The sequence below is a fragment of the Prosopis cineraria genome, unplaced genomic scaffold (assembly GCF_029017545.1).
Source record: "Prosopis cineraria cultivar Desert tree isolate PC_DT_omini unplaced genomic scaffold, ASM2901754v1 PC149, whole genome shotgun sequence".
In the NCBI taxonomy this organism is placed as follows: domain Eukaryota; kingdom Viridiplantae; phylum Streptophyta; class Magnoliopsida; order Fabales; family Fabaceae; genus Prosopis; species Prosopis cineraria.
Window position 1 is genome coordinate 628 of NW_026555476.1, and position 16188 is coordinate 16815.

The following is a 16188-nucleotide window of genomic DNA, read 5'->3' on the forward strand; positions in this document are numbered from 1 at the left end:
CCATCTATATGTTCGACTTTAATTTGCAGGGAAAGAAGTCCCTTGAACAATGGCCGCACTATTACGCCCAAGGGAAGGGATGATGAAAATTAAAAAATAAGGACATTTGTTTTGTTTTTGTTCTCATTTTTTAAATTTTTTAAAAACTATTCTATAATACAATTTTTTTTAAAAAATGAAAATTTATGTGGTCGTGTCAATTAAAAAAAAAAGTTAATAGTGATTGTTATCGACAATTAATGATAGTAACTAATAATAAAATTGATTAAAGTAGTTATAATTTTTAGCAATCAATGTTTTAAAAACAACAAAATAAAATGAAAATTTATGTGGTCGTGTCAATTAAAAATAATTTTAGAATAAAAAATAAGTTGACAGTGATTTTTATCGACAATTAATGGTAATAACTAATAATAAAATTGGTCAAAGTAGCTATAATTTTTAGCAATCAAATTTACTATGTTTTAAAAACAACAAAAAATGAAAACAACTTAAAATTATATCTATTTCTCTGTTTTTTTTAAAATATTTTTAAAAACAATTAAATGAAAAACATTTATCCAAATAAATTTTAAAATTTTTCTATTTTAAAAAATAAAAAATAGTTTTTAAAAACAAAAAACAAACCAGCTCTAAAACTTCTTGCTGAAATGTACTCATGTATTAAATGCACGTATATCATATACTCTCCTCATTTAAAAATATAAGATATTTTTAAACTAATTAACTCCTAATAAAATAATTATTTACTTTTAAATTAATCCTATCTTTCTACATTTATCCTTATCGAACACTTTATAGTAAATAAAAAGTCATTTATTAATAGAGATAATAAAAAAAGGTAATTATTATACCTTAAAAGATTAAAAATATTTTATTTTTTTAATAGGTGAGTAAAACTTTTTGAAAGCAATGATAATGATAAATTATTTAAAGAACTGTTTGTTATAAATCGGTAGCAGTGACCTTTAATTATAATAATTTATCTCAAAAAGACAATTTAATGCCAAGTGAAATGACTTTGGTATTACGAATAATTGCAAGATTCAAATTAAAACTCTACAAAAAAAAAATTGCACGCCAAAAATATAATCTTAGGTTCAAAGGGTTAATTTCTGGCAACAATATATTGTCTCTTGAAGCCTGGAATTACCAAGAAGAGAGATACATCGATTCTCACGCTAGGAAGCGATATCGCGACCACGTGCCTCTTCAATTCCATGGAAGTTGCATCCATATTTTCTAAAGAACGCTTTAGTCACACCGAAACCACGCACCATTCTTTATTTATTTTTAATTTAATTACCAGCATACCTTTTTTCATCAGCAAATATTATTTGCAAACTTTATCCTCTTAACTTTCCCACGCGTCAAACTAATGTTTGGGACATGTCGTGTATAGGGACACGCCACAGTTTCCCTGAAAACCTAAGAATATTATAATTTTCTTAATTGAAAAACGTAACAGCTAGGATGCCACGTCAGAAGAGTGTTTCGTAGGATTACTCAATCAGCACAAAAAAAAAGCTTAAGGGGTAAGTTACACGGGATTTACGGGACAAGAAACACGGTTTTGACCCGGAGGTTCGACCGGGTCGAGTTATCAAAGGGAATTGTTATCGCCTGAGGCGATGAGCGTGAATATGGAATAATAAAGTTAAGTGGTTATTCGGCCCAAAGGCAGCTTTTTCCTTAACTAAATTTTTGACCTTTGCATCGCAAAATGACAAAATGTCTTCGGTGATGCCAATGCTTCCCCTAATCCACATTGTCAATACAAGGTACTTCTCACTTTATAAACACGAGATTTTTTACGGAGTTAAAATATTTTTATTCTTTAAAGCATAATTATTACTTTTTTTAAAAAAATATCTCTATTAAATAAATAACTTTATATTTATTTTAAAATAAAATATTTTATTAAATAAAATTAAATATTAGAATATATGATTAGTTTGAAGATAAATAATTATTTCATTGGGAATTAAATTCAGTCAAAAATATCTCATATTTTTAAACAGAGATAATAAATTTATTATTGTTTTAATTTTTTATATAAAATAAAGCTAGAGAAATACGTTTTGTAATTTTATTTATTTATTTATTATTATTTGCATTCCTAAGTAACAATCTATTATAATCTTGACTACGTAAAAAGGTAAATTTGAAAAGTTACTTGTTTTTTTTAATAATCTTAAAGATATAAATTATTTTTTAATAAAAACAAGGGAGGATGAAAGAGAGGTACTAAAAAGATTAACTAATTTAAATTAGATCTCAAGTATTAAATTTCAATAATCTACAACTCAATCTTTTAATTTTACAATTTTATTGTGATAAATTTTAATTATATTTTAAATTTAATAGAGAACAAGTTAAAATTTGGAATTTCATTGTGATGATTTTTTATTCTTTAATCACATTAAAATTTGACAAATAAGTTATAAATTTATCGTAATGAAATTATAAAATTAAAAGATTAAATTATAAATTTCTAAAGTTTAGTATTTGACACCTAATTAAAATTAATTAATCTTGTTAAAACCTCTTTATCAATCCCTCAAGAAGCAAAGTTGCTTGAGTTTTCTTCGCATAACTCCCTAAAAAATTACATATTTTAGTAAGTTTTTATTACAAAAAATTTAAAATTACTTCTCACATGGCTTTCGTCCACGAGACAAGACTTTTATGTAAATTTATTTGATTGAGTACAAAGATATTTCAATTATTCTTTTATTTTCAAATATAATTATCCACTCAAGCAATTTTCTTAAATTGTATGACTTAATTTTCTCTTATATTTAAAAACAGAGAGAATATTAAGGGAGAGTCTTTGTAACTTTTTATAATTTACAAGGTTCCAGTTGATTTCGTTTATTAAATATTTTACTCCCATACGAGTTCGTTTTTAATATACTAAAAATTTCTTCCAGGATTTTTACGGCCATTAATAACTGGAAAAAATAAAAACTCAGTACTATAGTGTATGATATCCGGATTATTAAATAACCAGACCTCAGCATAAATTATACCACTCCAATCCTTGATATAGGATGAAGTTAACCAATTGCATGTTTATTAAACAATGATAATTATATCTGTAAAATTATTAAAAAAAAGATGTTTTCAACTTTACCATTCTTTGCCATTTACAAAACAAATTGTATTCTAGGAATTCAAATGACAATAGATAAATAAGAGAGTCAAGTTAAAAAAATATAAATTACTCTGACTTTATCTTATATCAAGCATTAAAACAAACTTTTAAATTTTGTCTTATATTAAAGGTTGGAGGGAGTATTAAGTTTGTTATTAATTATATTATCCTTATAAAGTATTTTAAAGTTATTTAATCATAATACTGTTTGTTTTACCATCAAAAAATTTTACACCAAACTTTTAAATATTGATAGAACATCATTAAAAGTTAACATGTTAAATTTAATTTATAAAAAATAATAATATTGATATAAAAAATAATCATTTAAAGCTTACAATATTTAGGTTAGAGATTGAAAAGGTATTTTATAAAATCAAAATAAAAATAAAATATTATATAAAATTAGATGAATGTTTGAATGAATTGAGCTGCTTTTGTAATATTTATAACCTTAGAATTTTTCTAATCCCATATCCCAATCGCTGCGCCCATTCACGTCCCTGTCTGCAGCTTTGGCAGACTTATTTTCGTGTTTAGAGGTTCTGTTTATACATGGGGCCAGATTCTAACCTGACACTCTAGAAACCATGCTTGGGTAATGCTAACTAAGACTATTAATTTAACCATTCGTTGCCTTTTAGTTCATTTCAAACCAAAGGAGTGGATTTCTTCTTGGCCATGCGTTAGCTTTCCTCCTTTTACAAGCATTCTTTTTTCTTTTTTCTTTTTTTTTTGGTGGGGCCAAAGTCCTTTTACAAGCATTCATTTTTTTTATAGGCTCAAGCTTAAAAAATTTGCCTCACAAGTCGCATTCCTCGAGGGAGAAAATTGTGTTGAGAAGAACTCAGTGCATCAATGTCAAATTCAAACACTAATGCTAAACGTTATTGTTTATCAATCCACAGAACCAGTCATGTAAAAATGTATCATGTTAGTGGCCGTATCCAGAACCGACCAAAACAGATGCAATTTAACCTAACCAAAAAGAAGACGGAGAAAGAGAGAAAGAACGAAGAAGATCAGAGTCATCCAAACCCATTTACGACAAAGTTTTTGTTTGGTTTTTATCACGTGTCAAAAACAATTTGGTTTTATTTGTTTTTATTTAGCTTGAACCTAACCAAACCAAACCAATCATCTAGAAAGTCGTTGTAAATATAAATTAATTCTGCCAACTTTTATGATTTTATAAGGGTTGAACAATAGTGTTAAAATTTGGCCCAAAAAAAACTATTGTTAAAAGAAAAATACAGTTGAGCAATCAAGAATTCATCATTAATGATTAATCCTCAAATGATACCACAAGATTGTATAGTGTGTTTTCCACTTTGATAAATCATAGAGTATTTGATTTTTTAAGAATATTCTGGGAATATAAAAAAACAACGTGCATTTATAACTATTCTCCCAACGAATAAAGCAGAACAAGACTTAAATAATAACAATAATAAAAATCTAGTTGCAATAGCAAAGGGCCGAAAATAAAAATCTCTGTGGGGTGGCAGCACTTGTGGACTATAATGGAGTTGGGCCACCACACCACTTCCATAAAGTCATCATAATTCACAGGAAACACGCCTTTGACTTCGGATCGTCCATTGCTTTTTCAGAGCAACAATTAACTTGATGTCTTGTATGGACATTAAAATTGTATCAAGAAAAAAGAAATTAAAGGATGTGCAGACTAAAATAAATAATCTAAAAAAATCAAATAATTGAAATTAAAATTAAAATATAAAATTTCAGTCCAGTGATATAAAAAAAAATCTGGACTGAATATATAGGCGCGTCAACTTGTAGCACCAAATTACACGTGCCGTTGTGCAAAACGGGGAATACGTTGTTACGTGGTAAAAGTTTGACCGTGGAAGAGATGTCCTGAAACAACCGAAATCACAACTCTCAATGCAATTTCAGCTTTAAAGATTCTATTTAGCTGAGGATGTTGTTAATATTCGCATAAATTCGTGTCTTGAGATCCGAGTTCGACCCATGCAGCACGTTGCACAGTTTCAGCCACGATCATCATAATTATTCTTCTCAATCTCAATATTATTTTCTTTTTTATTATTTATAAATATCCTTTCATCATAGACAATGCATCATGGTTGAGATACCATCATCACTAAACATAAACATTTCTTTTAATAAAAATTTATTCTTTTTATTAAAAAATATAAAATATTTTTTAAAAATTTAAAAATTTAAATATTTTTAATCTCTTAAAATATAATTATTACTTTTTTAAAAATATTTATTTTAATAATAAATTTATATTTATTATAAAGTATTTAATAAAAATAAATATAAAAAAATAAAGCTAGTTTAAAAATAGATATCTAATTATTGAGAATAAAATTTAATTAAAATATTTTATATTTTTAAATAAAGAAAGTAAATGTTAGTTTTTTATGTTGCATGGAACTACCTCTTTATACTATACCTAACCTCTATTAATTTACTCTCTCAAATTTAAAACTAAATATTTTTTTCAGTTAATTTTAATGTAAAATATAAATAATTTAGTATATGCAAAAGTCGTTTCCCCCCAATTTTACCTATTATATTTATTAATTTAATTTTTATTTAAAATTATTTCTCATTCATCATGAATGTGGGACTTCAAATATCACATCGGAAAATTGCAAATTAATTTCGCAGAAGCCTAGAGTGGCCTTATATCTAGCTGGCTACCACTATTCTTTTCAGTCCACATCAATACGAGTGGTCCTTCTCTCCCCTTTCTCCCCAAGTGTCAATATTTTCATGCTTCTTGGCCTGTGAACCGCTATAGTCTACCACATAAAAATGTAGCTACTCTTAACTTATCCTAAACCCTAGATTATAAATTATAGAGTACATCAAATAATGTGGATCCTTCATGCATTTGTATATGATAATAATGCTTCCCTAATTTATAAAATATTTTTAAAATGATTTGATATTTTAAAATATAAAATATTTCAATAAAAATATGATTTTATTAATAATTATTATTTAATATCATGCTTCATTGTTCTATTCCTTAAATAAATTTCTTTTTCTCTTGTTATTAATGAATGGTATTTTTAAATATTTATAAAAAATTAAAATTATAGTAAATTATATTTAATAATTTTATTGGTGTGTGTAATTTTTATAAAAATATTGTCTTATCAATTGAGATGGAAGGAATACAATAATTCTAATAAATTAGTAAGCTTATGCTATCCACTGGTCATGAATTTATTTCTCAGGAAATTCTGCATTCAAGGGAATTTTCAGAAATCCATGTTCTTAGTTCAGGAGACTTGGCAAGTTTTTCTTTTTCCACATCGACTACGGTTCTCGGATGTACTTTTGCATTTTAAGATGTAAGATGTTATTTGAAAATTTATAATCAGACAAAATGATTTTTTGAATGCACAATTAAGGTAATTATGGGAAGTGGATTTGGAAACACACGCTAACGTCATTGGAGCTTTTCAAATTGATTTTCTATTGTTAGGTTTTAAATTTACCATATTACCCTTACATTTCCTTGGATGTCTTAGGTTGAGTTTCGGCTTTTGACTTTCCTGTGTGTGATTACCCTCCCACCTTATTTATTGCATGGTTTGTTTTATTTTAATAGTGGATATAAAAATTCTTTCATTTAGGTATTTCCTATTCCATGCTTCAAATTTCCATGCCTTTTATCGAGTCATGTTTATTTGTTTAGTAATTTCTATCGTATTTTAATAGAGTTCCGAATTTAATTAAAAATTAATTTATATATTATAGATCAAATGATTAATCATAATTTTTAATATGTATATATGTTAAATTATTTATTATATAATTTTTTTCAATACATTAAGCTTTATATTTTTATTTTTATTATTTAACATATCAAATTTTATGTTACTTGAAATTTTTATCATATTTTTTAAACATTTTAAACACATTACATTTGTATAGTAAAACTTATAAATTATTATAAATTAATATCCTTTTTAAAATTATATATTTAAAAGTATATTTTACCATGTACAATTCAAACGACTTTTAATTTAATAAAATAATTTTCATTAAATAAATTTTTATAAAATAAACTTTTAATAAATTTATTTGGGTTAATAAGTAAATAGAACCCTAAATTTTTACTCGAAAATTGTCCTAAATATCAAACTTTTAAAATACACAAAATAAATTCTAAACTTTTAAATTCATATCAAAATAAATTCTGACCTTTACTTTTTAACACTATTACCATCTATGCAGGTATTGTCCAAGGTTTATTTTCTTACAAATTTAACCTTGATTATTACACTACCTGCATGCACAATAATGATATTAAAAAAGTTAACGGTCAAAGTTTATTTTACATGTTTTAAGAGTTCATGGTCTAACGTGATTTTCGAGCATTAGTTTAGGGTTCTATTTGCTCAATAACTTAATTTACTTTTAATCAATGAAAAACCAAACACATGCTTAGATATTTTTCACTTTAAAACATATTCTTTAAAAATTATAATATTTTTTATATTTTAACATATTTTTTGCATTTAATCAAAAAAGGTTTGAAGATGGCTTTTTTTTTTATTCATATACTCGATCCATTCATATTTAGAATAGAAGGAGAAAATGTTTTTTTCCCTAATTAATAAGGTATGTCATTGATTTTTTATTACAGTTTTTTCTTTTCATCCTTCATTAATGTTGATGAGGGAGAAAATATTAGTACAATATATTCCCTCCATTAAAAAGATAAGATATTTTTAATTAAATCTTACTTTTCAGTAAAGTAGTTGCCTATTTTTAAACTAACTCTATCTTTTCATATTCATTCTTATTAAACACTTTACAATAAATATAAAGTCATTTATTGATAGGGGCACTTTTAAAAAAAAATAATTAAACTTCAAAAAATTAAAAATGCTTTATATTTTTGAACACCCAACTCTTCAAAAAATACCTTATATTTTTTAACGGAAGGAGTATGTTTATTAGAGATTATATATTTTGGATGATTTATTTCATAATACTTCCTACATCCCAATTTATGTAGTATTTTTTGAGCAAAATTATACATGCCAAATTCATTAATTGCCGTTTACAATGTTAATTTTTCATATAAACTTTCAAAAAATATTATTCATTTTTTGGCAAGAAAAATATCATTCATTAATGAAAGAGGGAGAAGAAAATTTATTTAAAAAATAAAATAATAAATAATATTAAAATAATTATCATTACAAAACCTTATTCTTTTGCAAAATGTCTTATATCCAGAGACATCAAATCTTCTAAAAATATGTATTATAAAATGAGATGGAGGGAATATAATATGCCTTGTGTACTCATGAGATTGCAGCTTGAATAGAGGAACAAAAGGAAGGGGAAATTGTTGATTAAAAAAAAAAGATGGGGGAAATTTCCTCAAAAAGTGTTTGAAAGCTTACATCTAAGATCCTGTTGGGTATGATGGAAGCGAAAAGGGTGAATATGGACATAGAAATGGAATGGAATTGAGAAAAGTATATGTTTGGTAAGATGAAATTTAAAAAATTTTCAATTCCAATTTCACCAATTTTCTATGATAAAATCTCAGTTTTCTAACCATCATTTCATCCTTCCACTGTGCCCCTTCCTTCGTCTTCGACCCACATCGTACCCTTCCCCTATCCCTGAGGACAAGTACCACGTCAATGGTAGCGAGCACCACCCTTGATGGCAACAATGGCAATGAACCCCACCCCCAACAATAGTGATGGCAGCAAGCACTTCCCCCATGATGGTGACGGCAAGGGTCCAAAGATGCTATGGAAGGAGGTAAAGTCCAGTACCATTCTTCAAAATCTGCAACCAACAACATTTAGCAACCTCCATGATTTCTCGGCTTCACCTTGACAGCAACTTATCTCTTCTCCCTTCTTGAGCTTCTAGTTAAAATTCATGAAACCCACTTGTCGAGCTGTTAGCTATAAAGTTTTACAATTGAAATTGCTCTAGGTAAATTGTTTCTGAGGTATTCATGGAATCCCATGTGTTCTTCTTGATTGTCGAACAGGCACTTTCGAGCCATTTGTTCATTTGCTATTCAAAAGACCACAAAGTTGCTGAAGCGTAGCGCTTTGAGATTTGGAAAAATATGCAATCTCACAGAACAAATATGGTGTGAAGATTGGAGGTGTTGAAAAAAGGAGAATATTGAGATGTTGAAAGATTTTTTTTTTTTAATGATTTGGGTTTGAGCGATTTTTTTTCTTTTGGAAATGAGGGCATTTTAGTGTTTTCATGTTTTAAACATTCAAATTAAAAAACAAATCATATTTCAATTCTATAAATATGCCAAACATATTTTTAAATCTTATATACACATCTATTTACATATCCATCTCCACTTTTATATCAGTTTTTATTTTTATCAAAATCATTCCCAACATACCAAACAGGAAATAAGAAAAGGTTAGAGACCAAACATGCCAACAAAAAGATTCCTTCAATCACACTATAGATCATGAGATGATCATTTTGTCAAAAATGGATTAGAAACGCCCAACATATACCTAGGCAAATTATTATTGATCGTACATCCAAATATTCCCAAAACCGTCTATTCCAAGGGTTCCCCCCCCCCCCAACCTTTGTCACCAGCCATGTTTGTTTGGAAGAGAAAAACTGTAGGAAAAGGAAAGATAAAGATGGAATACTTTCTTCCATCGCGAAGTTAATTTTCCAAGTAAAAGGAAATTCAATTCTTTCAATTAACCTTCCCAAGCCCTCGCCCTTCAAAAATAATTTTTTAAAGGAGAGGCTAACCACAGTAATTATTGTGTGCGTATATACATCTTGAAAACACCGGACAAAGTACAAACACAAATAGACGCATGCATCCAGATACACAGATACAGATATGCACAAGAGTATGTACAGGCAGAATAGGATAGACGTGGTGGTATTTACATTGTAAAAAAAAAACTTAAAAAATTTTTAAAAGTCATCTGGAAAAAGAAGAAATTTCATAATCAACAGCTCTGATCCTTACCCACATCAGCGGAACAATGATCAGTTATTAAGGAATCGGCTGTTGTAGAATCATTATCTCCACAATCAGAAGCAGAGCTAGCATCCATCTCCTTCCCTGGACTGTCACTTTGAACAACACATTCAGCAACCTCGTGGCTGTGATGCTCAAGGTCATGGGTCCTAGGTTGCGTAAAGTCTTCTTTCTTGACAACATTAAACACAATCCCATTATGGATCCTCTCAGGCTGCAAAAGATCACCTTCATTCACCATTATGCTGTCAGGTGTTGAGACCCTCGAGCTCTGATTGGACTGAACCACTTGCCGATTGGAGTGAGCCACAACACCTCTATTTAGCTCAGCATCGAAATCTAGGCTCTGAACGAAGTCTACAAACTTATTTGCCGAAGCAGTTCTCATCAAAGGCCCACCAGAACGTGTCCAAGAGTTCTGATCAACATTTTCAGATTCACTGTCACTTCCATGATCATGGATGCTACGGTGGGTCATCCAGTTCTTAGTAGAGCCTTGATGCAATGAGGGATCTGTAGAAAAATCTTCAAGGGAACTTGCAGAATTCTCTCGTGCCATGCAATTCCATGAAGGGATTCTTCTTGAAGCACTGAATTTGACAGCATTGGCCAGACCATGAGAAGAAGTAGCAGATGCTCTCTCGGATGTTCTTTTGAGTCTTCTCATGTGGTTGAGCATGGCAACACATTCATCAAGAGCAATCTCAATTGCACAGTTTGCTTTTATGGCTGAAAGCTTCTCCCAAGTGCTCCTTCTCCCCTGGTTGGCTGCCTTTTGAAGCTCAACGTGGGATGGGTTCTGGATAATTTTCAAGTACTGGTGCAAGACAAAGAAAGAAACAATTCATCATAAGATTCCTCAAATACTGTCGACTGTAGTTTCAACTCAAAGGTTTAAACTATTGCCGAAGGTACATGAATAATTTTTATAATAATTCCCAATACACCCAGTACATAAAAGGCATTTGGGCTTAAAATTTGATAAAGCTTGAGCTCATCTAACTTCTGAAATTTCATTTTGATTACGAGGAATGAAGGGTGATAAGTATCAAACTTAAGACCATTTGATCACAGATGATCTAATGTCAACGCTAAAAGGCCATATCAATTCAAAAGTTCAAGATATTAAGTGAAGGCCTATGGATAATTGCTTTAATCTGTAACACTTGTATTGTTAAGGCATCACCTTTTTCCTAATAAACGAGACATTGTCAAGAAAGAAGGTAAAAAAAAAAAAAGAGGAAGAAGAAGAAGAAATATGTAAAGAGAAACATGAGCTCAGGACAAGAGAGCAAGTGTGGAGACCTAGTCGAAACTTAACCATTAGACATTATTTATTTTTTCTGAAACAATGATATATAGCCGAAACAATTTCTTTCGCCTAGCATAAATGGCTTGCTAGTATTAAATCTTCTCTGGGCACTTACCTGAGCAAGAGTAGCAGGCATAACAACAGTTACATCACCCTCCCAGTCTTGAGCAAACAACTTGGCAAGTCCACCTAATGGAAAACCAAATTCCAGTACTTGATTACATCTATGCTTCACCTCCATCTCCGTAAGATGAGCAAGCTACAGAATCAAAACCCATGTTAGTATTGTTCACAAAAAAAAAATGTCAATATTAGAAAAGATTTCGAATCGATTGGAAAACATGTAGAATTGTAAACCAGGCCACCTTAGATATAAACTCTGACAACAAAAAGACACAAAATATTATTCCCAATCAAGCGCTTAAAAAAAGCATCTTAAACATACAAATTCTCCACTCGTAGCTTTTATTAAGATTGCAAGGTGCATCCGCCATTCATTATGTCACAATGTAGGAATCATAATTCAAGTTCCTCAGAGTAATTAGTTTTTATGCACTGCTAGAATTGTATGCTAGTTTAAAGAAGATGGTAACAGCCTCTCCCACCCTCCCTCTGATGTAAAACACAAACACTCACGCTCACACTGATTTGAACAGAATAGAATAAGGGAGAAGAAACAGAAACAGAGAGTGGGAGGTGGAGGGGAAGTGAGAACAGAGAAGGTGAAAAGAGAGAGAAGTGACTGAAATATGAGAGGGAGAACAGAAGAGAGATGCAGAACTGAAGAGAGAGAAGGAGCTTTCAGAAAATCATAATGCTTCAAACATTCCTTTCCCTTCCTGAATACAAGTCATGCTATTTATAAGCATGAGGTTTCCTTCCTAACAAGGAAACATCCACTTGCTGCCTAGTTTCCTTCACAAGAAGGAAACTTACAAAAGTTAATAAACTAATGAAAAGTAATAAGAATCCACTTGCTGCTTGGTTTCCTTCGCAAGAAGGAAACTTACAAAAGTTAAATGAAAAATAACAAAACTAATAAACTAATGAAAGGCAATAAGAAGTAATAAATTATTTCCTCCTAAAGTAATATTTGCCATATTTTCTATCACCCTCCCTTTTTAACGAGAAAAATCTCTCATCCATAATCTGCAGGCATAATTTTGCCGTAGAGAAAAGAAGGGGGAGTGTAGGAGAGGTCATGAAACAACACAGCGTTTGTACCACAAGTAACAATTATATAGTGCTTATATTTCGGAAATATACATTACACAAGGACAGATGCACAAAACACACAACCAGAACCACAAAACAATAAGACCAAAACCATATATAAGGTAATGGAAGGAGATAAACAATTCACATAGCTTAGCCACAAATTGAGGAACCTCCATACCTAAAATGGATCAGAATGAAGCAAGGGTTGAAAAACAACAGCACATGGGAAATCCAACCTTTTAATAACAGATATCACATTATACAGGCAATGGAAATGCAACAAGCTCATATAAGAAGCAATAAATAATGGCATGCACTGGCAAAAGACAGACACAAGAATATGAGTATACTGTGTGTTTTTGTTATAAAGGAGCATGTCTATAATTGCATTACCTTGGCAGCAAAATTGCCTCCATAAGCTCTTACAAATTCTTTCAATCTCAACAATGGAGCAATATGAGGGTTGGCCTGACTGACAATAAAATGATTGACATTGAACAGCTCTTTCAACTGCATCATAGGTAAATCAATCTCCAAACTACCGTCTCTCCATCGACGTGCTGGTGAGGATCCCTCCTCAGGGCCCAAATTAAATGGGGGGTGGTAAGGAACAATCTCTCCGCTTCTATCCTTAGCCATCAATTCCTGAGCCTCAAAAAGGCCAGGAAAGGCACAAGAAGCGGTGACTGCACTCCATATAACAACATGAGGTGAAGTTAAATAGTTGAGACACCTAGGAGGTTCATGCTTTCTTGGAGAGCAAACAGTTATCCCAAGAATTCGACCTGTCATGTCATAAGCTTCTTGAAATGTAAGGTTGCTTGTCAAATGCCTCAACATTATTTGCAACTGTCTGATCTCATGGACAGCACGATATGTCATAACCCTCTTAACAACAGCAAAAATTCCACCCATTTCATCAAAAAACTGCAATGAATGCCATGAATCCTTAAAAAAGCTTTGAAGCTCTGGCCAAGACCGAGTAGCAACAATAGAACACATAATGGAACCTACACTTGAACCTGCAATTATTCTAGGCAAGAGTTTATGTTCCACCAGTGTTTTCACTACACCAACATGAAAAGCTCCTAAAGAAGCACCCCCACTTAACAGCAAAGCAGTCCTCCCAAACGCATGTCTGGTTTCATGCATGAGAGCTAGCTTCTCTTCCAATGACAGCTCCTCTGAATCAGAATCACATACCATCCTCAACTGCGTAGATACTTCATCAATATACTCGTTGATTAATTTGGGCACTTGAAGCCTCCCTTTATGAAGCTCAGAGTTACACATATTGCCTAGATTTCTAACAAGATCAGCACGCATACAAAATATAATGTCTCTAAGAGATCCCTCTCGACGACGGTGACGGAGCTCTTGAAGTTTGTTTCTCACCAATTCTACATCATAAAGGTCTGATTCATTCATTTTTGGCGTTTCTCTATCAAGCATCTTAGCTGCATGAGCCCACTCCTCATATGTCAATGCAGATCTCATCATGTTTCTCCAAAACTTCCTCCTATATGCCATCTCAGCCCTTGCTTTCACATTTGTGTACCGATTCAATGAGAAAGCAACTATTGTCATCATTGCCAATATCCCCTGAGGGTTTCTTGGATGCAACCATGATATAATGGGTTTTATACACGCTCTGAATCTATAGAAGAGACCCAGCACTAGCCGAAAGATCTGATGCCTCAAATGTGAGGTAGACTTGCAGAAAAGAATCCTAAAAGCAATTGTTTTTCCAACAAAACTTGAAGGTCCAATTGAAAAGGGGCTGACGTTGGCCTCGTTACTTATATCCATTCCTTAACTAAAGTAAGAAGCAAACAGTATGTTCTCACAAGTGAACACTGAATTCTAAGTGAAACTGATGAAAACAGATAATTACAAGAATCCTAGGTTCTGGATTATAATGTGAAATAAGTTGTGCTGAATTTTATGAAATGCACGGACATTCTGGCTATCCAAAGAGTAAAATGTGCAAGACAGCAAATTTGGCGATTTAGGTATCCTTGGCATCTATGACAAATCATGACAACAAAAAAGAGACTTATTTACAGAGGAATCACAAAATAATTCACTTGATCAACTCCAAAACTCGTACATGAAATTTCCCCAGTTCTCTATATCAAACGAATTAGAGTACAAGAAAACTCCAAGAATAAGGAATAAAATCTTTAATCCCAGATCCCAACTTCCTGTGCACCCAAGAGAAATCGAGAAGCAAGCAAGCAAACCACAAGCAGATATAAGATTCTGGAGGACCTCGATAAACAAGTTGACTGATCCTAATCAGAAAATCCCCGCTGAAAAAATGAAGACGGACCTAGCGATAGAGGTATGAAGCGAATATGTGAATCAAGAAGAAGAAATAAAGGTCAACAAAATATTCAAGGAAGAACTGCTATATCCAGAGAATGAGGAAAGAGATAAAGATTACTCATGCGGCGGCGAGGCCTCGAGTCAGAAAAGCGCGCTGTGATTTGGATGGATATTACATGATTGATACGAAAGGGGGATGAAGTGGAGATAGGAGACGATGGAGAAAGCGAACGTTTCATCCGTTCGGAGGAACTAGTCTATCACACAAAGGCCCGGGTTATTTTTGTAAATCTATCTTAGATAAAAACAGTTGGTACATGCATTGAATAGTCCTATCAATGAAACAATAAAAAAAGTAACTACATAATCAATAAACTATATGTAAGAGAAAGGTATATGGTGATAATGTGATAGATAAATAATATAAAGATATGAATAAAGAAGAAATATAGACGTTGGCCAAAAAAAGGGGGAGGAAAGAAATATAAACAAAAAAAAGTAAAAATAAAATAGAGCATGGCATTTTAAGAGGTAGATGTCTGCCAAACATTGGTTAAATTATTAAAAATTTCCTTATACCCTACATTACAAGTAACATTTGCAGGTTTACAATCAACATCAAAAATTAATTATATCTTCAATCTTTATTTACCCTGTACTCAAAATATAACAAGATATAATTGATTATATATAAAAACAAATACTAAAAAGTATAATTCCACGTCATGCAGGCTCTAACCCTAACTGTTGTTTATGATTATAGCAAGGGATTATAAGACAAAAAATTATCCTCCCTAAAAAATTATAGTTAAAAGTCAGAGACTAATATGTCAATTCTTAAAATGTAAATATACATCCCAACATTTGATATTAAAATGTTTGTACTTATAAAAAATGTTTTTTTTTTGTCCAAGTAACAATTAGACACATTCTAACACAAAGACCAAACAATTTATCAACATTTTTCAGACATAATAGGAGCTCAAACCTCAAGCTTTAATGCATAATTTGGGAGGCCAATAATGATTTCGAGATTAGGAACTTAATAAAATACAAATCATTTATTGAGTCAGGATTTATATCTTACCTGCGCACACTATCTTAAGGAATCCAAGTTGCCCAACACAATGGGAACTAGTCTCTTTCCTT

General features: G+C 30.9%; 1 protein-coding gene across 2 annotated transcripts; it reads right to left on the minus strand.

Annotated features, from left to right (window-relative positions):
* Window positions 1-9939: 9939 nt before the first annotated feature.
* LOC129295584 (triacylglycerol lipase SDP1-like) lies at window positions 9940-15292 on the minus strand. 2 transcript variants are annotated; one of them, XM_054934120.1, is made up of 4 exons: window positions 15158-15292; window positions 13105-15043; window positions 11609-11752; window positions 9940-10998 (listed from the first exon to the last, which is right to left on the minus strand). In XM_054934120.1, exons 2-4 carry the CDS (start codon window positions 14518-14520, stop codon window positions 10150-10152), a joined length of 2409 nt encoding a protein of 802 aa, XP_054790095.1. In that variant the 5' UTR covers window positions 14521-15043; window positions 15158-15292; the 3' UTR covers window positions 9940-10149. The 2 variants fall into 2 exon arrangements, with proteins under 2 accessions (XP_054790095.1, XP_054790094.1); XM_054934119.1 differs by having other exon boundaries at window positions 13105-15278.
* Window positions 15293-16188: the final 896 nt, after the last annotated feature.